This window comes from Lepeophtheirus salmonis, chromosome 6 (genome assembly GCF_016086655.4).
Source record: "Lepeophtheirus salmonis chromosome 6, UVic_Lsal_1.4, whole genome shotgun sequence".
Classification (NCBI taxonomy): Eukaryota; Metazoa; Arthropoda; class Copepoda; order Siphonostomatoida; family Caligidae; genus Lepeophtheirus; species Lepeophtheirus salmonis.
In genome coordinates, this window is record NC_052136.2 from 40566768 (window position 1) to 40589736 (window position 22969).

At 31.4% G+C, this 22969-nt stretch overlaps 1 protein-coding gene and 1 long non-coding RNA gene across 4 annotated transcripts; one reads left to right on the forward strand and one right to left on the reverse strand.

Moving 5' to 3' along the window:
• The first annotated feature begins 2010 nt into the window (after positions 1 to 2010).
• Positions 2011 to 4697, forward strand: LOC121120527 (uncharacterized). The gene is made up of 3 exons (XR_005865091.2): positions 2011 to 2406; positions 2458 to 2575; positions 3179 to 4697. It is a non-coding gene; the product is annotated as an uncharacterized lncRNA (long non-coding RNA).
• A 7253-nt stretch (positions 4698 to 11950) lies between these two features.
• Positions 11951 to 22746, reverse strand: LOC121120241 (high-affinity choline transporter 1). Of its 3 annotated transcripts, XM_040715089.2 has the most exons (12): positions 22601 to 22746; positions 18083 to 18504; positions 15772 to 15879; positions 15551 to 15703; positions 15342 to 15490; positions 14393 to 14764; positions 14188 to 14310; positions 14030 to 14133; positions 13833 to 13963; positions 12528 to 12741; positions 12347 to 12463; positions 11951 to 12267 (listed from the first exon to the last, which is right to left on the reverse strand). In XM_040715089.2, the coding sequence occupies exons 2-11, from the start codon at positions 18333 to 18335 to the stop codon at positions 12382 to 12384; spliced, it is 1689 nt and encodes a 562-aa protein (XP_040571023.1). In that variant the 5' UTR covers positions 18336 to 18504; positions 22601 to 22746; the 3' UTR covers positions 11951 to 12267; positions 12347 to 12381. The 3 variants fall into 3 exon arrangements, with proteins under 3 accessions (XP_040571023.1, XP_040571021.1, XP_040571022.1); XM_040715087.2 differs by having other exon boundaries at positions 11951 to 12463; XM_040715088.2 differs by having other exon boundaries at positions 11951 to 12463; positions 18083 to 18385; positions 22601 to 22745.
• Positions 22747 to 22969: the final 223 nt, after the last annotated feature.

Consider the following 22969-nt stretch of genomic DNA (forward strand, 5'->3'; position numbering starts at 1 on the left):
ATTCCTCTGATGCTCCGAAGGAAAGGGACCTTTTCAATAAAGTGAGAAATATGATACATATTCCATCAATAATTATTTCTAAGCCTTCAAGCCGAGTCCAGACTTATCTAGATACGCTCAAAAAGGTGAGTTATGTGTTTATTAAAAACAAGCCGATCAAACCAGCTTTGTCTCTTACGTACCTTGGTCCATTCAATGTGTTGTCTAAGTCCGACAGGTCTTTCAAAATAGACCTAAGTCATCAGTGCAACATTGTATCGATCGGCCTTGAAGCCTGATTGTTATGTTCTTGACATTCTCGCTGTTTTTAAAAACTTATTTTCGATCCTCCGCTAAGGATTTTATCATTCATTTTAAAAACAACAACAACTTTATTTACCCTTTTATTTCAATTTTCTCATTTTACATATTTATTCGAATTTTCTCATTTTACTTTTTATTTGAACTCTCTCATAAATCAATTTTTTTTATTTGCATGTTATCATTAATTAATTTTTTTTTAATTGATTAGTTGTTGTTCTTTTTTCGCTTGGTGTAGAATCTAAGGGGAGCACTGAAGGACATCATAGAGCTCTTCTTGTTAATACTTTGTTAATATGTCTCACAGTAGACTCCAATAAAGATTAGTTGAAGTAAGGTAACCAACTTGTGTAGACTTCTTCATATATACATATATAAATAATATGGGGAAAAGAGTTGCTTTCACATATGAAATATATCTACTGTTAGACGTGTACACGCACGATAGATGAGGTCTTTACGAATTAAATTGAACAAATAATGTTATTTGCTTTCATTCTTTAATATGCACTTCATTATTTGCATATGATAGAAAATATAAATATCTTAATAAAGACCCTTTGAAGGAAGTTGACAAAATTTTTGGTGTTCGGTTAAAAACACTTAAGAAGAAAATGTAACATGAATAAAAATTATAATTAACATATATGAAATAATTATTTATCCCTCCCTTGCCCTCTCAATATATACACACATACATGTAAATCCAGTGTGTTTTTTAGCTGGCCCGTTAATTTATAGTTGGAAGCATAAAGAACGAATTTTATTTTCCTAAGGAGTTGACATTATTAATTCATTCCTGAGTAGGAACATCCTTTCCTAAATGGACCCAATTATATTCAAAACCTGTGAGCACGTTCGTGTGTGCTCATAAAAGACGAAGCAGAATCCTAAGGATTTGTTGTGGAGATATAATAGTTGGACTCTTCGTAGTAAAACTAGCAAATGTCTTTTATATGTGTCATTCTTGCCACAGCTGATTAATGAAACGCGATTATTATTTCTCTCCTCCCAAACCTTCTTTGACCTGTTAGGGTTACCATGTTGATTTTCGGTTTCTTTTTTTTAACATGCCCATTCCACACTGGAATTTCACCTATGTAAATATATATAACCTATAAAAACCGGTAGATTTGATAGGAGACTACCACGCGACTGAAGAGAATAGAGAATCTCGATCCAGTTCTCATAAATAATTATCTATCAACAACATTGTTCAAAACGGTTGAAGCACCCTCATTTGTCCTTCAATTAAACCCTCGAGTCCTGTCGTCTTTATTATAGTCAGAGACTACAGTCCAGGAGAATTATAAAATGCAGATAACTTTCGTGATAACTGCGTCAGCCTTAAAGGGAGCCCGTGTCGTCGATGGCATAGCCACCAGCCAATCTTCTTTTTTTAGTTCGAACCGAGTGCGTCTCTAATTTTCAGTTCCACGATTTCCCTTACAGGTGTCACTCTACTTAATTCATAAAAAATACGGAAGGATGACTCTGTGCAGTCCTTGCAGAAAGAGTAGAGCCTTTCCGTTTCATCTTTTTTCGACTTGTTGGAAAACACTGTTGACTTAGCGAGGCGATATCTTAGCCATCTCTCTCTTAAATCGGTTAATGGATTTATCATGAGCGATCTCCATCCTAGTTTATCGATCCCCGTGTTCATTTTATTCAGCTTTTAGAATAAGTTTGGAAAGTTAAAGAACTGGGGGATGGTGGTTGATATTTTCACTTTCACGAGCTCTTTTCGAACATATTGTATATTAAGAGCCTCCAACGCAATGTAAAATGGAGTGGTGTGGACCCATACTTCCTTCTTTTTTTTTTTTTTTTTGTCTTTTTATATGTCGCATGGAAATGATAAGGTTGGCCGTAACAAAATTTAAAGAAGACAGGCATAGGAATGAGTTTATTTGCTCTTAGGAGACAATTCCCGAATGCTTCATTAGTTCATCTCTATTTTTGAAGAGGTCATTAAAATTTACAAGCTCATTATCTCCCATCAGTGGAAGAGCAGCCAACAAAAATGAATTCCAAGAAGAATATAGCCCTTTCTTCCAGTAAGTTTCATTCTTAGGTATAGCTGAAAAAAGCTCTTCCGGACCCATGGTAATTATTTCCTCAAAAAAATGTTCTTCAAATAATTTCTTATTCTTTTAGCCCAGACCACCGGACTCAGTCTTAATCGTCTAAGCCAGGAATATTTTAAAGACTTCCAACATAAACCAACCCCTAGTCCCTAACTGGAGTATGAAATCTTTCTGCCGATATGTATAAGGTGTTGGTTTTTTTTCATTCCAGGGGAACTGTCTTTAACATAGTCAATGTATCCTCTTAATATCTCCCGTGAAAGGGATGAACTGAAGAAGATGAACTATCCTTGGAAATATATTTGCATTCCAAGTTGTAACTTTGTCTAAGAAAGTGAACTCAAATTAACAGTAAAATTCTGTATATTTAGTTATTTTTTAAATAACTTCACGATAATTTTTTTTATGCCTTCTTCTTCTTTTGAGGAAACATGGACTTTGTTGAAGTCGTATATAAGAAATTTGGATACGCCTGTTGCAAATAATCTTCTGCAGCTGTAATTATATTTGAATTTTCGACATTAATCGATAGGCCAGAGTCTTTTTTGAAGTCCTTCAGTGTCTGAAGGGGTTTGTGAATTGACTTTTTCAGAGGGCTAGGGTCACCTGATCAAAATATTGTAACGTCATTGGCGTAAAGAATGCATTTTAAGTTTAAATCTTTTTGCTCATATCCATTTATCAACTTGTTAGAGCTAATTTGTTCATATAAGCTATTTACAGCTATTATAAAAAGAATTTCCTTCAAGTATGTCACCTTGTCTAATTCCTCTTCTTATATTAAATTTTAGGTTGCATCCAGGAGCATTTATGCAGGAAGTTGCCTTTCTCATCGTACTAGATATCATGTCACTAAATTTTCGAGGGATTTTATATTTCACCAACTGTTCTAATATATACTCGTGCGAGATGCTATCAAATGCCTTTTCTCAATCTATTAGAAGGACTGCATAATTTAATTCTCTTCATTTGATTCAACAATCGCATCTTGAATGCTTCTTGGGATATCCTCGGCAAGTCTGTTTTTTTTACAAATCCTTTCTGGTTTTGAGTGATTAATATTGGTATAACATTAAGCAGTCTTGGATTTAGAATACCAGTAAGTATCTTGGACTAAGTAAGCGATATTGGTCTATAGTTTTTTAAGTCCATTTTATATTTTCCTTTTTATGTACAAGTACCAAGATACTTGGTACAGGTGAACGAAGGGATGTAGCCTTTTTGAAAGATTTCCAAAAATTCATAGCTCTTCACCAAAAATTAAATTTCAATTATAGAACCATTTCATTGATTAGAGTCGTTAAGTGTCCTTGATCTATTGTATATAAGGCAGAAATCACTCATCGCAATCAGATTTATATGAATTCCATTTATAAGTTGGACTTTGTCATATACCGTCTATACGGACAATTATATAAACTGGATACTTCAATCTCACTCCTGATTTTTTTATTACAACTGAGTCTCTTTTGTCATTGGAAAACAAGTGCAAGAGTATTCTAGACTCATAAGTATAATGTGCTTTTCTTTTCTCGATATTTTGGTCTACAAAGCATATTCTATTCTAATATTACATATAAATAGTTATTTAGAACTGGAGAGTTCCACAAAAAGAAATCATTCTCGAATGAGAGGAACAAAGTGTTATTATTTCTTATCCACAGCTCCTTCGTTCAAACTCTTTAAGCCACTCTCTTCCAATGTCGACTTTTTTTCGTCTCTTATTCTGAGGAAAATATTTCATTGTTAGGGATAATTCAGTTTCCTTGAAGTATATAAGGCAGAAATCCCTTGGAAAAAGTAGAAGTAAATCTTAGACTCTTAATGAATATGCAGCCTTTTTTCTCAATATTTTTCTCTGCAATGTATATTATATTTTATATTATCTTCAATAATAGATTTTGTGAATAGTTGAGTACACAGTGGTTATGCGATAACAAATTATATTTGACCTCTTAACTTCTGTAGACTTAAATTGGAGAAAACCTTAATATAATTACAATTTCGAAACTTAGTTAGTCTTAATCTTCTTGTAAAAACTTAATTACTTATCACCATATTGGAATATTACTCCCATGAAGATTTAGGATCTCTACACTAATCAAAATTATTAATAGAAGTTTAACATAACAGTTCTTATATTAAATTATTAGTTATTTTAGACATACTCATTAATTACATAGATACAGACGTTTAAAATTAAAAGCTAACTTTGTATATTTTTTATCCTGTTTATTTTTTATTTATATTTATATCATGAAAATGTATTATCATTTTAAGATCTGAATAAAACATTTTTCTTTGTGTAAATCCTTTATTACACGAAACAAAATATAAATTCAAGATTTAGAAGATAACTTAGTTATTTTTTTCAGAACTTGCACCATGAGAGTTCGACCTTTTTTTACCAGAGTGTATGCTACCATTAGCCTCATTTATGAGATGTTTGCTAGATATAATAGAATAAGAAATATGAAGTTGTTTTTTACGCTTTAACCTAATAGGAAGATAGAAATCTCGTTTTTAATAAATTTGCTTTGTAAAGCATCGTCTTGGACTTGTTGAGTTTTGATCGCTGAAAATATCATATTGAAAAGCTGACGAGCATGTAACGTAGTTAAATATAATAAAACTTAAGTCCTATTAACGCTGTCGTGAAAAGTTTTAGTAAAATTTCGATATTCCCCAGAAAATTCAACAGTATGAGTTATTGATTTCTCAGAAAACAAAAGGTCGCGTATTCGAAATATTTAATTTTGAAAAACTTAATGATGGAAGAGGCTATGTATCCGGATATATAAAACAATAGATTGGCTTGAAATTCTTTCATTGGAAAATTAGAATTAGAAAAAATAATTATAGGTAGTTGGAAGAATTGAATCTGTGCTTACAATAATATGATGTTTTTATTTTCACATTCATACTTAATATTAGATTTTCATTTAATATTCTTAAGTTCTTAGTATAAAATATATACGTAATATTAACATAATGATATATGTTCTCTTAATTAAAATAAATATATTGAAAAATGTTAATAAATGATTTAATATATTCCTTCAATGCTACGAAATAACTACATAATATTGATTTTCTTCTTTTTCTTTTATGCCTACTAAGGTATAGTATGAAAATAAGAATAAGATTATATAGTCCCAGTCTTTAGTTACATTCAATACATAGAAGTGAAGTGAAGAAAATATTATTCAGTTTATTCAATGAATTATTGGGATAAAAATTAATTATAACTCACTAATAAGAATTGGAGACTTTGACAAAGGTTGTAGTTAACTCTTATTAAATTGTGACTTCGAACTCCATGTGGACTTGATTTGGACTAGAAAAAAGAAATTTCAGAATCACTACGACTCAAACTCGAAAGACTCGAACTCGACTAAAATTCGTCGTCAGATCGACAAGACTCAGATTTTAATAAGACTCAAGGCTTGAAACTCACTAACTCAAGTATCCAAAAACTCTTGACTTGACTTGGACTCTTATTATATTGGACTTTACTTTAGAGACTTCACTTGAGCTTATCTCTCAATATTTGAGGTTCCAATAGTGTTCGTAAGACACAAGATGGATTATTTATGTTAGAAAGTGAAACTAATCAACCTTTATTGTTTATGTGTTATCAAATTTCTTCTAAATAGTTGAGCACTATCAACTTGCGCGCATCATTCGATAAATAAAAAATTGGTAGTAGTTTATAATATTCTTAACATTTTGTGACTTAGATACTAGACCTTGACTATATATATTCTGAAATGTAAAATACATCTTTAACAGTGTCGTTGATGACAATATTGGGCAGGGCTTGAATCACTATTTGTACAAATTCATAAGGATATTTTTTATATTCAATACTACATTATATTAGAAGTATTAAAAAAATCATCACAAAATAAACGAAGACCTTATCAATAACAACGGATACCCAAACTCCAAAAATAAAGATATACACTTGTTCTAGATGAAAATATTAGTCGTTGGAGAAAATAACTGAAACATGCTATGACAATATTATACTTATTTGTTGTATCTCTGGATAGACAATAAATATTATTTAGTAATAACCATATTTATACTAATTTAATTAATGCCTTTCTATGTAGCTGATACTACAATATATGCCTAATTTCTTGGAGTTGCTCTTTTCTATTTATTAATTATTATTTGTCCACAAAAACTTATCTATAAAAACCCTGCTCAGAAGGTTTGTATATATAATATTAATATAATATTGTTTGTGTTATTCTAAGCGAATAATATCAGCATATTTGAATATTTTTAATTCAAACAAAAGTGTGGTTTATGAACAGTGAATAATGACAATAATTAATGAATAAAATAGGTAGACATTTATCATTAACGATTAAAATTTAAATTATATAATTAACTACAAATTAGAAAATGAATAGCACATAATTCTTGTAAAATACACACGCTCGTTTTCAACGTTCAAGTCCTAAAGTAAAATATGTCTTTGAGAACGACGTAGTATTATCACTTTAGAGAGATTCTATTATCTAGGCATTTCTGGACTTTGATCTGTATAATCATTAGAAGTCTTACGAATAAAAATAATATGTTTCACTAAAATATTCGAAACAAATACAAATTATTATCATTTTTTAAAAAGCAGCTATCACACTTTTTTATTACTTAAAACCCCTTGAAGAAAAACTCTGAATCGTATTTAATAATGGGACTTTGTAAATAATAATTGAGAAACGATAATTAGTAAAGCATTAAATGAATTGTAGCCTTATCTTATTCATAATTTTTAAAAAGTTCAAATAAATTATTACCAAAATTAATAGCATATTATGAGTTTTTTAAATAAAAATACTTTCCTTAACGGAAAATAAAACTTGTTTACAATCGCAATTAGCTGGTGTTAGCACATTTTTGAGAAGGGATAATGTGTTTTATATTCAAATTCATTATATGGCTCTTCAAGTGACACTGGCTTGAACAGATTATGCAAAATCTTTCCACCAATGGTGCTTTTTACCAGCACTAAGCCATCTGGATCAATACTCTTACAGTGATGAAAACAGAACACATTTGAGGCGAGTTTTTTCTGTCGGCTGATTAGTTATCATTGCACTAAGAAGTAAAAAGTATCAAAAGTAACTGGTCTACATATAGATGATTAATAATCTACTGAAGATAAGGCAGATTCACACATTGAATTGAAACACTCAAACGAATTTGAAGAACAGTTGTTCTTTTTTGCAGATTTGATGATATGATTAAAGATATGCATATTTCATCTTCGGGGTGACTATTCAAATTCTCCTTATAGTGTCCATAAGGAGTAATGAAAATTGTGTGTATTTTGGGGATTAAAGAAACGAAAATCAACATGGTCACCCTCACAATTTGAAGAATGTTTTGAGGAGAGAAAGAATAATGCTCATGACGTTTCATTAGATCAGCTAAAATCAGCTGTGACAAGGGAGAAAGGAGAAATAGATATAAACAAGGAAATTTAGTAGAACTACTTTTATGTCGATCCCTAATTCTACTCTGAGACCAACAAGGACATAAAATTATAACTCTGCAACAAATCTTCTGGGTTACGCTTCATCTTTTATGAGCACACACGAATGTTCAATCAGGTTTTGAAAATAATTGAATCTCTTTAGCAAAGGATGTTTACAACTCATGAATTAAATAATGACAACTACGAAGGAAAAGAAAATTCATTTTTCCGATTACCAATTTTAAAAAAACGGACCACCTAAAAAATTCCCCGGATTTACAATATTATCCATAAGCTTGTTTGAGTTAAAAGTTTTGATTTCCTTATTATATTTTGAGCATAGTTTCATACCCTGAAAAAAAATGGCTTTATTTTCTAGAAAAAGAAAACCAATTGAATATTATTTGGATGGTATGAGAAGAGGCTAATTGTCACGAAATTCACTTTTTTTAAATTACTCATCACATTGTTGGAGCAAGTTAAATATTATTCTAAGTATGACTTACTGTCATATTAATCAAATATTTAAACTAGAGATAAATTTCTTACCTCTGCCCTAATAGTTACTTATTCGCAATTAGTCCAATAATAGATTAAATTATATTTATGCAAGAAAATCAAGAACTAAATTGAAAAATTGAACCAAAATACATTTGTTTTGGTAATCTTTTTAAGTTGTAAAATTAAGTTATTTCTATAATTTTAGGTATGGTATAATCAGTTGAAAAAGTTGACCCATTCTTTTGTTTATTCCTGAAAAAAATCCATTCTAGTGTTCAGTCACTCAATTTTTTACGTTCATATTGTCCGTTTATGCTTTTTAAGGAGACGTCAACAATGTGATCAATTTTTGCCCAAATTTTGTTAGCGACGGAAACTCTTTTTTCCTCCTGAGATGGTCATTTTAAGGTATCTCTTAATCATTTTTCCCTGTTACAAATCCATTTTTTATTTCAAATTCCCTTTGTTTATTCATGGAGACTATTTAGTTAATAATAAATAATGCCCTTAGCGCCCCCTAGATGACAGAAAAATATCCTTGTAGCCGAATAAATTTGGGCAAAAATAGATTATGTGTCCTCATTTGGCGCTCTTTTTCCAATTAACGACCGAAATCTAAATTATGTCTCTTCAGTTCATATACAAATAGGCTTACATTGGGATGTCCTTTTCATTTAAATAGAAAACAAATTTAAACAAATAAAATCGAAAGTTTGTTATTTGTTCTTCTTATCAAACAAAAATTTGCGATTTTCACTATCTACAAAAAAAAATTATTTTATTTTATCAGTACAAGGAAACAAGATAGAAAATCATATAAATATTCAATACTGAACGTGAATTTCGTATCATTCAACATTCAAGATGCAAGGATTCTACAAATTTGCAGTGCTCTTAGCCACCGTCGTTACTCTTACAACTGGATCTCCCGTTTCCGAGTCTTGTAAAAATGTAATATACCTATACAATATCCAAGTATCTATTACATTGAAATCATCATATTTCTGTATTTTAGAACGAACTACAAAAGGAATTTATTTACTCCCTTGCACGCCAAGCATACTTGACAAAAGGCGGACCAATATTACCCGAATGTAACGATTGTATCCCAGAGATCGTCGATGCTGTTCAAAAGTGTCTTGAAACACAAAATGGTGGATCTATAGGCAAATGCGTGTTTGAAGTTATTGATGGTGTTAAGCAATGCTTTAAATGTATTTGTGAAATCCTCTTTACTTTTGGAATTGATTGTGAATTGTAGATTGCTTTTGCTGATGATGTATAAAAGTGTATACAACTAGAAATATTTAGGGTTTTTATTGAATACGCCAGAGGAAGTGTACATATAATTTACCCTTCCTTGTATTTTTGTATCTCATTAACACAAAAATTTACCCTATTTTACAGTCAACTTTCTATTTCTCTACTTTCTGTCCTCCAAACTGTATTCTGATCACGTTGATTATTTGAATTCGAATTAATTTACTGATTGTGAAATCTGTAAACAATTTCCAACAATTACTGAATATAGTTAGGGGGAATCAATGTATCAATGTGACTCTATATAGGGTGTGTCGATATGAGATTTCTTTGCTTTTGTTAAATTACTTGCTATTTTGATGAAGTTACAGAAGAGTCAATTGATGCATCATTTAATCTATTTTCTTATCAGACAATTCTATTAGTGTCAATTTTTCCTATCCGACGATGACAGTACTTAAATTAATTTGTTTTTAAAATAGATTAAAAGTTTTTTGAATATTAAAAAAATAAGTCAGAGCATTTTCAAGTCATTTTGAAATAAATGTAGTAAATTCAATAATATATTTTGAATAAGTGGATATTATGCTCTAAATATGAAATGCTCATAAGATCTTAATTTATCATTTAATTTTAATATGATAAAAATAGAGTTCAATGTTCAATCTTGCTAACATAATGGAATATGATACCTTAAATAAGCCTCTTTTGGCTTGAGGTTTTGACTCTTCTCTCTAGATATATATATGTATATATTTAATAATACTAAGGAAATCAAGTTTTCTGAAGCATCCCCACTTTTATACAGCATGGAATAGTTAGAAATACAAACCAGTAATAGTTATTTAACTAATAATAGGAATTACTCTGAAGTTTCTACTCGCCTGACAAGAATCTAAATAGTACTATGGGCATCTCAGGTTGGAACCTTATTTCCATTACTTTTGCGACCACAACTGCTGAGGTGTGAGCTGGTGCATTGTCGTGATAGAAAATAACATTTATGAGGGGCAAATGTGACGGTTTTTCTTGTAGCCCGATTTTCTAACGGTCAAAAAACGATGAATAATATGCACTTGTGATATTTTTACTCTTTTCCAGGTAGTCAGTTAGGATTATTCCATGCGAATCCAAAAGACAGTTGTCAAGTTAAAGTCGTATGTTTGAATAAAAGAAACCAAAAAAAAGACATAGTAACTATGAAAATTTGAAAAATACTTAATAGAAGTGCAGCTTAGCTCTCATAAAGTTTTATCATATCAGCTGCAACAAGGGAGGAGGGGGGAGAGGGTAATAAGCAAGGACATTGGCAAGAAATACTCTAATGTCTAGTGATGAAAATCCTGTGTACAATGGGCATGAACAAAAATAAAGGTTAATAGAAATGCAAAGTTATACGATAACGTGTGTATGACTGAGGTTTAACTTTCACCACGCTTTTAATATTGACGTCATAGTAGATGAGTGGTTGTGTTTAACTTAATTACTTAATTTTATTTATTGTGCTTTTCTTTTCTCGATATTTTGGTCTACAAGGCATATTCTATTCTAATATTACATTATTTAGAACTGGAGAGTTCGACAAAAAAGAAATCATTCTCGAAAAAGAGGAACAAAGTGTTATCATTCCTTATCCACAGCTCCTTCGTTCAAACTCTTTAGGCCACTCTCTTCCAATGTCGACTTTTTTTCGTCTCTTACTCTGAGGAAAATATTTCATTGTTAGGGATAATTCAGTTTCCTTGAAGTATATAAGGGAGAAATCCCTTGGAAAAAGTAGAAGTAAATCTTAGACTCTTAATGAATATGCAGCCTTTTTTCTCAATATTTTTCTCTGCAATGTATATTATATTATTATATCTTATCAAACAAAAATTTGTGATTTTCGTTATCAACAAGAAAATTAAATTTTATTTTCTCAGTACAAAGAAACAAGCTAGAAAATCATATAAATATTCAATACTGAACGTGAATTTCGTATCATTCAACATTTAAGATGCAAGGATTCTACAAATTCCCAAACGATTATTTATAAGTTGTAATAAAAAATTAAATATATATAATAAATAATTGTAATAAAACCAAGTTATTAGAGAAAGGAAACAGACACAAATACTACTCTGGTTCTGGCATTGACCTTAGCAGGAATTAATCCAATGTCGATCCACAATTTTACTCTGAGTTCAACAAGCAGTGTTAATTTTTGTTATTCATGAGCACACGTACTTTTGATTTCTTTATACTTATGGTCACTCTTCAAGAATTAAAGGATAATTATAACAGCTTTTGAAAATAAATATAACACTACTCAAAAAAGTATATTTATTCATTCATCAAAAGATGTTATTGTGTTGAATTTCTTTATAGATATTTGTAACTCAAATTCGATATTTTTTAGCATTGCAACTGGGCTAGTGTAATTTAGGGAAAGCTTTTAACTGATGGGGCCTTTAAATAGTCTCAAACAATAGCAAAAATATGTTGTGGTTAAATTTGGAGAGTCTAACTTAAACTTAATTGCAGTAATAAAGCCAGAAACATAAAGTTTTGCAACTGTATCTGGTCTTTCTTACTTTTTGTTAATGATACATTTACATGTCTTCATAAATTATAAATCCATTTTCTCTGAAAAATAAAAATTTGACTTACATTAGAAAATCTAAAAAATCAATGCATAAATTAAACATATTTCCACTTTTCATACATAAAGTTTAAATCTAGAAATAATATATATATTGCTTATTTAGCAGTTTTCATTGAGTCCATTTCAAACTTTTCAGGGAAATGCCGTGAGGTTCTAGGTCCTATATCACCAGACTCCCTATTTAAAAAAATGATATATAGATTTATATATATAGTAAACTTAGTCGGAATTAATAACTTACGTTTGATGAAAGCATTTTAAAAAATCCGAATTCAGATCCAGTATTTTCTTAGTAAATAGAATATGAGCAGCCAAGCTGACAAAAATATGTATGGATAATGTAATTAACATAAGTATGGTCTTATATGGAGTTAATTCAAAAGTGGTTTTTCCGTCTGCTAGCGTTTTAACACCAAAGTTGATTACTCCAATCATTCCTAGTTCCTTGAAACCATCTGAAAATATTCATTAACAACAAAATATGAATTAATTATACAATATAAATTCAAATCGAAATATTATGTACAAAGTGGGGACCCAAAACTTGCAGTAGCATCTCATAAAGGTTTTATAATTACACGGCTTCATTACACAGCAAAACGGCAGCTGTAACAAAAATAAACAATTTTTGGTTTTAAACCGTGTCTTCTAAGCTTAAAAATGTCGGAGCAACATCAAAAAAGACAACGCGTGTACAATCACCTCCGCGCAGGCATCAGTGCTGATAAGGCTACAGAGCCCGTTGTTATCACTATCCGGACTGTCTACAAAATCAAGAAGTCCATTAGAGCCTCTTATAGCCAAGAAGATCCAAAACTTATGCAGCAACAATATGGCTGACTTCTTGCCTGCCTCTATGAGGCCCTCCTCCATTCCTGACCTCAACCCCCTGGACTTTCCAGTTTGGGTTGTCTCGGAGAAGAATTTATGCTACAAATCTCATCCAAATTGGGATTTTCTCCAAGCTGCCATCATGACAGCAGGGTAGGCCACGGACACACCTTCATCGTCAAGAACTATCAATTTGTTCACTGGTGTATTATTGCTAGTGAACAAAGAAATATTGAATAAAAAATATAACTTAATATAGTATTTAAATATATCAAAAACTGATTTTGAGTTGTATTTTTTTGATTAGATAAAAATTATTTTTTTCATAATTTAGTCATGCTACTGCAATGTTTGGATCCCCACTCTGTATATTTGGTTATCAACAAGGAAAATGTACTCTTTTTTTCCTTCTTTTTGTCCAACTATGTGTATTTTTAAAGTAGAATTGTTTTGAAGTAAAAGACAAAATTGAATATAAAAATCGTGTAATGAATATTTTAAAGATTATTATTTATTTTTTCTTTTGTTAATCTCTTTATTTTATGCTTTCAGAATAATAATGAATAATTTAAGCCATTTTAATTCCGTCAGACATTCATTACATGATTGTATTAGCTCATTTCTCTCTTTCATTTCATAACTATTCTACTAATCGAAAAAAAGACTTTGCATGGTGTAAAAACTGAGTGCGCTTTCCATGTATAAATTATCTTACACAATATTCGAAGCAGAAGTCCCAGAGCAAAAGAGGTGACACACCCATAGGTATTAACATAATTTTCCATATAAAAAACGAGTAAGAGTTGGGGAAAAACCAGAACGTAGACTAAGTCACTACAGAATGCACTGTAAAACGTTTCATGATTGAAAATAGTTTAAATATAAAGTTTATAATTTTGAATATTTACGTACAATAAATCATACACGCTGGGATAGTATATAGCTAAAAGAGTAGCTAGAACACAATTGAAAGCAACGATTGTGCTCAATATAATTAGTATCTCTTTTTCACTGGCCTAAGGAAGAATTGCATATATGTTTTTGTAGAAATGCTAATATACTTTACTCACTTTAGGGCGAAATACTTTTTGATAAACGTTCCTAGCCAACATAGATGCAGCTGAGAGCATTGAAGAATCCGTTGAAGACATTACAGCTGCACTTACAGCTCCCATTCCAAAAAAGGTAACCCACTGTATATATAAGTAAAATATTAATTAATTAATTGATGTTTCCGAGGTTTAATCGGGGACATCAATCATGTCCATAACTCACTCCGGGAGTAAGATACTGTAACACCAAAGGAAGAATAATTTTTCTCGTTTCTGGTGTTGAAGGAGCAGGAATTGGGGTTTTAGACCAATCAATTGCTTTTCCAGCTGCACCAAAAATAGCAGATGGAATAATCATGAATAAGGCAATGGAACATCCTCCAACTGATAGCCATTGTGCTCGTCGTGGCGTTTTAGAACTTAATACCCTTTGATAATAACATTGCCATGGAATACCTCCCAGTATATAGGTAAATATGTTGTCAACATAACCAGGAATCTCATCAGAGGTCACTGTTCCTATCCAATCGTATTTTTGAATATCCGTAATATTTCCAGTTGCTGGATTCGTGAGAACAAATGGTATAGCAAGGAACTGCAATACGATATTTTCGGTCATTATATTGTACATACTATGTTATCCTATACATAGGGTCCGCTAAATGTGCCGTGAAAATTCCAATGGAATTTTCACGGCACATTATTTTCTTCAAAATAGTAAAGACCAAAAAAATTTGAAATTCTAAAAAACCAAATTCAGGCTCCTAGAGCATAACCCTAGTTTTGTTGGTCATTTTTATATTTATTAGCATAACTCGCGCTTTTGGCTGGACCATTAAGGAGGGAAGGAGCACTTGGTTGTAATCTTGGCCATTTGCTCAAGTGGTTTCGACATTTGGGCTATAGCTGAAAGTGTGAAGGATACTTTCAAGAACGTCTCAAAAAATATGTTTCTGCGAATGGGTTGATTTTTGAAAATCAAGGGGGTCTGCATCATTTTATGGAAATATATATATATTTTTTAAATTGCGCCATTATAAATCATTTTTAAACTTTTTCCATTATTGAAATTGGTACAAAATTGAATAAGTTTCATCCATTAAAAATTTCTAGCAAACATTGGGCGCGCTATGTAGCTTAAAATTCAATTAATCAAACGTTAAATCCCTTACCAGACCTGTAGCCATGAAAAATAATTGGAATACATCTGTATACGCAACAGATATTAATCCACCCAAGAGTGTGTACACGACAGATATTACTGCACTGGATATGATAGAAACATACAAATTAATCCCTAAAATAACTTGGAGTGTAGAACCTAAAAATTAAACAGAGAGTTAAATGAGTTCAGTAGACCCTCAATGAGTTGAACATCTACCTAAAGCACCTAAAATTGAAGCAGACCATATAATCTCTGACATTGCTGCAGGAAAAGCTATTATAGAGCCCAATTTCCCATACTTTTCAGTAAAAGGATCAATCATTGTGATATAATTGGATTCCCTCATTTTCTTTGCAAATAAGACGGCATCTACAAAGTAAAATAATATGAGTCAGTTATTCATATTCTATTTTTATTCCGTACTATAACAATCATACTAAAAAGAATTGATAATGAATATCCAAAGGGTGCAAGAGTATGCACAAGTCCGTTTGTGTATACTTCCTCTGCTGTTCCATTTATGAATCCCCCTCCGACCCAAGTTGCTAGAAAAAAGAGGATATTAGATTATTCAAATTACAAATTAAATACATATAATGGGGCATTATAAGCATAATGGGGAATTCCACATCAAATTACCTAAAGGTTTTCAGTTCAAAAATTAGAATTTGATTAAATTTTCCCATGAATTACAAAAAGAAGATTTTTCTGCATGTTATACATAAATCAGTCATAACATTCCCTTCTTCTTTTATATATCTCAATACACTTAAAATGGGTTATTACATCTATCGTGTATGTAGACCTACATGCACGATACATATAACCATTAATTTACATGATAGAAGGAAAAGAGTTGCTCTCCGCAGCTCGTTTTTTTAAATAAACACAGATGTACTTTATTTTTCTTTCAGCTGTTTCTATCTTTTTTTTTTTTTTTTTTTTTTTGACTTTTCAAATTATGATCACAAAAAAAGTATAATATAGGAAAATACGCATATCCAAAGATTTTTGTTCTCTTTTGTATATTTTAAGTGATCCCATTTAGATATATTAAAATTATCTACTCATCATGAATGGATCGCTTTATTGTTAAGATCCTAGTGTCTCATTCTGAAGGAAAGAGTCCATCCTTATGAGGTTTGGTAGTTTTCCTTGGATGAATTCTCCTCCCGGTATCCCTCGTGGAATTTGGGATCCGAACATCTCTTGAGATGGATTACCAGGTTATAATTATCTTCCTTTGATTACCTCGATCTTCCTTTTAAGGGGCATGGTGTTATAAAATAGGCATTGAAATCGGGGGGAAATATGATGATAATATTAACCATTTGCTAGAAAACCCCACAATCACAACAAAATGAAACAAAAATACTTGGAGATGCCTATTTTTTAAATAAATCATTCTTTAAATCATACATTCAATATTTTTCTATAATGTAAGCGATAATAAGCTATAATATTCTTCATCACTATGTATTATGAATACGTTATAAAGGTTTAAAGAAGAGTGTCGTTTTTCATAATTTTTCAGCCTTTAAAATGGAAATATATCGAGTTCAGAAATAGATACTGTATCAATAAAAACACTCTTTAATCTTAAGAAAAACTTTCACATATGTTTTATTAATCCTATTTTTAATTTGGAGATTGTTCTAAGTAAGGCTTCTCGATAAACCTATATAATTCTTCAGCAATCTATCTATATTTGATGTAGCCGCTACTCTACAAACGGGATTGGAAGACTTAATAAATATAATTTCAAATAAAAGATAATTCTTTTGTTTGATAAATTTTTCTCGCAGAAAAAAGGGATCATGTTGGGCAAAGTAATACAGGAAAAACTTTGATAAGAAAGATTTCAACAGATCAAAGAAAAATGATAAAATTCAATATTTTCTACTTGTATTGTTTTCCCAGTTTCTTTCAGTCATTTATATTTCTTTATCCGTCACAAATCATTGTTTTCCTTTTATAAATCACATTTCTTGAAAATGATCAAGTATCCAAATACCGAAAAAAATTTCAAATTTGGAGGTGCATCACAGTTTTTGTATAAAATTGCTAAAAATAAAAGGTTTCAAATCTCGTGAATCAATCCTCTGATTACAAAAAAAAAATAGATTTGTAGTTTGAATGATAAAAAAGGCAACCTTTTTTTTTTTTGGCACAGTGATACCCTTAAATATATAGAACATGTTCCTAAAGTTTCATTTCATAAGATTTGGGCAATTTCATTTATTCTTGATCAAGTTCTTATCAGTGTAGCTAAAAAATTTATTTTTTGAAATTCAAAAAATTGAAGTGCTAAGTGATTTAAAAATTCTACGTTTGACTTCTTTTTGGGAATCTTTACATTTTAAAATAGTAAAGTACGAAATTTCCAAAGGATTAAAAGATATAACAGAAACAGTTGCGTCCAGTAATTAAACATTAAAGTGACGCTGAAAATTTTGGTACAATAAGTGACTGGCAATGTATCTATATCCCATGAACAACTAGGATTTGTGTGTTGAAATTTGGCGTACTTGTCTACTCATGAATTTCAATCTGTGCTCCAAAAAACATTCAAATCTGAGATGGCAGGATTTCTGCCCTGGTTTATTTGACATGGAAGGACCCTGTAAGTATATTAAATATTATCCGATTCAGAGGTGGTCAGGTAATTTTTTTTTTTTTTTTTGTTCTTTGGTGGAATTGAGATGGAATAAGCCATTACCCATTTTGAGGATTTAAAAAAAAACTAACCCCCCATTGTCATTATTCCCACAAAGAGTTTGATATCTCTATTGGCCACTAGGACTGTTTCTGTATCTTCTTTGCGCCCTTCTACTCGAAGTCTTTTCTTTTGTTTCCATCCAGCCCATAAACCAATTAAAAGAATGATAATATAAAAGACAATAATGGAAGCAAGTCCAGTAGCATTGAAACTGTACTGAGGTTCTTCTACCATGGTGTTATTTCCAGGATACAGTGGAGACCCCAGGCCTTGATCTCCCATGATGTTTTTATTTTGTTATATTTTTTGAGTATGAAATTGTTCAATGTAAGCTGAGAATTGGAATTAGACGTAAATTGATTAATAATTTATTGAAATGACACTTTAAAAATATGTGAGCTTTCACCATGTGGAGACTACCATAAAATAATTAAACATTGAGAATTATAACCTGCAACACAAAATATGGAAATGGAAAAAATTAGTACGTTACCATAATAGTCATAAAGTTCTAAACATAAAAAAGTTATAGATATATCGTATACATATATTATATTTTGCAAAATTATGCAATAATCAAACAAAGAAATGTAAGTTGAAATAGCAAAAACCATAGAGAAAGAAATACATTAGAGGCGACAAGCCTGTGCAAAAGGTTGAGTAATATACTCCAGCTCACAGTGTGGGATCATTCAAAGAAATGATGTCACTTTTGATTTTTAATAATATAAATTTATTGCAATGGAATTATATCGGATCCGGTGACGTTTTTGGGGTCGATGCATCATGACATGGACTCATCTCAGAGCATGAGGAACTGGACTCAGAAGCATAACTTCGAATTAGAAAAAAAAATATGTGTTATGGACATCTAAGGATCTCTATGCGACTGGGATGATAAGAATGATGTATTACATGCATTGGAAGAGAAAAAATCGAATGAGAATACATATTCATATTTGTATGTATATTAAGTAAATCAGGAGATCATTATGGCCTCAGAGCGTTATAACAGACATTTCAGTCAGTTTTTGGGGTTTGAAATTGATAATATGATACTATATGATTAATCAGACTCAACTTGGGCAAGATAGTAGAAAGACACGAAGGCATGGTAACTTAGAGTAGTCTGGGAATCTTTAAAATAACTTAAACTCGGGAAAGATGGATTCGAATACAGCACAGGATATTACATTGAAGGAGTGTTCTGTTAAGTGTTTTGGTGAAGTGTTAAGGATGTATTAGAATTAATTCAAAGAAGAACATCATTATCTTCTCCACTCTCGTTGTATTTTCACAGTGGCTTAAGTATTTATGTTAATGAATAACACAAGTTTGAGTTAGGAAGAGTATGGAACCGAAATGATCAAGCAAACAACGGTAATGAAATGTTTGTAGATTTCAATAATACAAATCAAATATTTTAAAGATATCAGATAAAATTATTAATTCAAGAGTTTATTCGGATAATCTCTTTATTCCTCTTTGGCCAGGTGATTCATTGTCTGATCTGTAATTCGTCATGGAGCTCAACACGCTTATTTTGCAATATAAGATTGTTGCAATTGCAGTATTTTTTTTCCAATTTGAATTATGCTAGGTGTTTAACAATTCATTGTTTTTAATTCAGTAATAATTACCGTTGTTTACTTACTTAGTTTGTAAACAAAATTACAGAGAGTCTTTATGCAAAATAATAAAATTCCATAAATTATATTAATACTTAATATATATTCCAATGGAACGACGTAGCTCAATGGACAACATGGTTGGAAGAAGTTATTCTTTTAACTCAATGTATTTAGGTTCGCGTCCCAATAGTTCCTAGGGAATAAAATATACATAATGTACCGGATGATCCATTGAAATCTGAACCCTTAGTAATTCAATTATGAATGAAGGCTAAGTGATTGAAATTAATTCATATTTCGATATATTCAAGCATAAACCTTTAGCAACAAAGCAAAACAAAAAAACCTGAGCTCTTTACCTTAAGCACAAGTCGAGAAAGTGATACTTGAACATAATCCAAAAATTTCCATTCGCCATTCCAAGCAGTTGAGCGTATCCAGGACCACTGTCTACCCCATGAGCAAGTCCAAAATGTTGGAGAGAAATAAAAGTTTTCTCAAAAGACTAAACTTATCTGGAGGAGTAAAAGAAAATTGCCGAGGCCAGACTTCTCAAGTCCATGAGGGCCGAAGCAAGAGATCTCGGGGTTTCAGACTAGACAGTCCAGAGAGCTATCAAAAAAGTGGGCGGGCCTTGTGAGAGTAGATAGGACACTTTTGAATGATTTTTAAATAAGTCTTTTGAGTTCTTTTGAACTCTGTTTTGACATTTTTGGCCCCCCTACAGCCCTGAAGCCAACGCCTTTGACAACAACTTTTGGGTGCATGTCGAAGGGAAGGCCTGTAGTGTCCGTCATTCAAACACCGAGTTCCTCAAAGCGACTGTCAGTCAGTACTAGGATGTGATGACAAAGGACTACATGTACAGCGAGTGCCATGACTTCCCTGCCGCCTGGAACCCATCATTGGCGGTAAGGCAGCTGCATTAATGATGAAGAGTGCTCAGACTCACATCTATCTATAGTATTAATTTTGTTGATTTTTTTTCGTTAATTAATAAATTATATCTTGTTGATTTTTTTTCGTTAATTAATAAATTATATCTTGTTGAAGTTTAAAATTCAAAGTGTTCATATTTTAATAGAGCACCAGGAATTTGGACTTCAAAGAAGATTCTTAGGTCGGATGGAGTAAATGTAATAATATAATGTTTACTTATACTTAATCAGTGTAACTCCATCTTAACAAATAAAGGAATATTAAATATATTTAAGAGTATGTTAATGTTGCTCACATAGGGGCTCTGTGAAAATTATTCTCGCATGTGGAATTTTTTTAAAACAACATGCAACAGACTCTCACAAGCAAAAGTAGTAGTGAACCACGTGGTGCATTTTTTACTTGTTACTACTACAGAGAGAGATGATCTCCTCAAAAAAATTCTTCAAATTGCCCGAGTTACAATGTTGATTGCACGCCCTAATAGACTAATCATAGAAAATGTCCATAAAATAATAGAAGTCCTTGTGTTGGACCGGCATGTTAGCACTTATTGCATTGCCAAGCAACGGAAGATTAGCCAGAAAACCGTTTGTAACCATTTGCATAAATCTGTTCTTAAGTAGAAGCTCCATGTATGGGTACAACACGAAATGACTCAAAGGAACCTTTTGGATCAAATGGATGTTTGTGACTCTTTCCTGAAACGTAATGAAGTTGATTCATTTTTAAAGCATATGCTGACTAGTGATAAAAAATGGATCACATACGAGAACGATCGCCGAAAAAGATCGTATTCAATTTATGGTAAAGTGGCTTAAACGATCGTCAAGCCTGGATTAACGGCCGAAAAAGTTATACTTGTGTTTGGTGGGATTGGAAAGGAATCACCCACCATGAACGTATGGCAAAACACTCAATTTGGACATATATTGTCAAAAATTGACTAGATTGAAGCAGCTAACCAGAAGCAGCTAGAATTACTCAATGGAAAGGGTATTGTATTCCATCAAGACAATGCAAGGCCACACTCATCTTTAACGACGTACTAGAAGCTTCGAGAGCTTGTTTAGTCCAGACCTAGCACGAAGCGATTACCACCTTTTCAAGTATTTGCAAACTTTTCTTGATGGTAAAAAACTGGCCTCAAGAGAGGCTACTGAAAATAAACTGATTTTTTTATCGAATAGGGACGAAGACTTCTTCAATCGTGGAATTATGAAATTACCTTCAAAGTTATTTAACAAAACGGCGCATTGGTTAATCTTAACTATTACAATTTCAATGTCAAAATATAGCATATAAATTTTTTGGTTCGCCTATTATAAAGTACTTCCTTTTTTTCTTTTGTAAGAGGAGTTGAACAAATTACCATGAGGTTTAATTAATTTTATACCGTACTCACTTTTCCCAGTATATTATGTTATTTATATTGTATTGGTATATGATATATATCAGTGAGCACTCTTTACAGTGCACCCTGTTTTCATACATTAAGACATTCATACAGACACACATCTATATTTAAATAATAATATTATTCTGGGAGTTATATTATTTTGCCATAAGATGGCGTCACTGTATTCAACATTTAATTATGTTATTTTTATGGAAATTTTTCGTTTTATAGATGTAAAGGATGACTCCATACAAGATTCATGCATGAACAACCATATTTTCCATTGTATTGGTCAACTAACTTTCGGATTCAAAAAATTTCCTTTGCTTTTGCTCATCATAAATACTCTATCTATTTCATAGATATGGCAATTAAATAAAAGGACTACAGTCTACAGCTGACTTAATTATGTATACAGTCCTGCCTGCATATTTATAAAAGCTTAAAAGAATTGTGTCATTTGTCCACTTTGTCACTTTTGCTTTGCAATTTCTTCCTATGCAGACACCAACCTTAGTTTTGCCTTTGCGTACATAAAACACACACAATAATAAGTCAATCAATTTTGTTCTTCTTACCTGATTTTTTGGAGGAATTGGATACGTTTTAATTAAATAATAAGCTGAGTAAGCAATCCACTTGTACACTTTTTTTAAGTGTTAAGGACAAATTGAATCTGTGAGTATATGTAGAGGCACCAGACAGAGAATTAAATGAAAACAAATACTAAATAATCATTCTATGCATATTTCCAAAAAAAAGGTAGCCTATCTTACCTGTTATAGAGGGGTACAATAGTTGTACTACGCTTTGTACGTTTTTATGTAGGAGATGCGTACGTACACCAACACTGTATAGGCACTACATACATGCATATAAAGTAGCCCTTTTTGTATACAATGTATACTTATTATCAAAATGTGTAGTTAGGTCCACACAATAGCTAT

Bases quoted from the DNA above. Each gene is read 5' to 3' on its own strand.
- LOC121120241 (XM_040715089.2), bottom strand. From the start codon at position 18,335: ATGGGAGATCAAGGCCTGGGGTCTCCACTGTATCCTGGAAATAACACC. The intron at 14,311-14,392 runs GTGAGTTATGGA...TTATATATACAG, and splicing joins TACAGTATCTTACTCCCGGA to TGGGTTACCTTTTTTGGAAT. The intron at 12,464-12,527 runs GTAAGTTATTAA...TTTTTTAAATAG, and splicing joins TTAAAATGCTTTCATCAAAC to GGAGTCTGGTGATATAGGAC.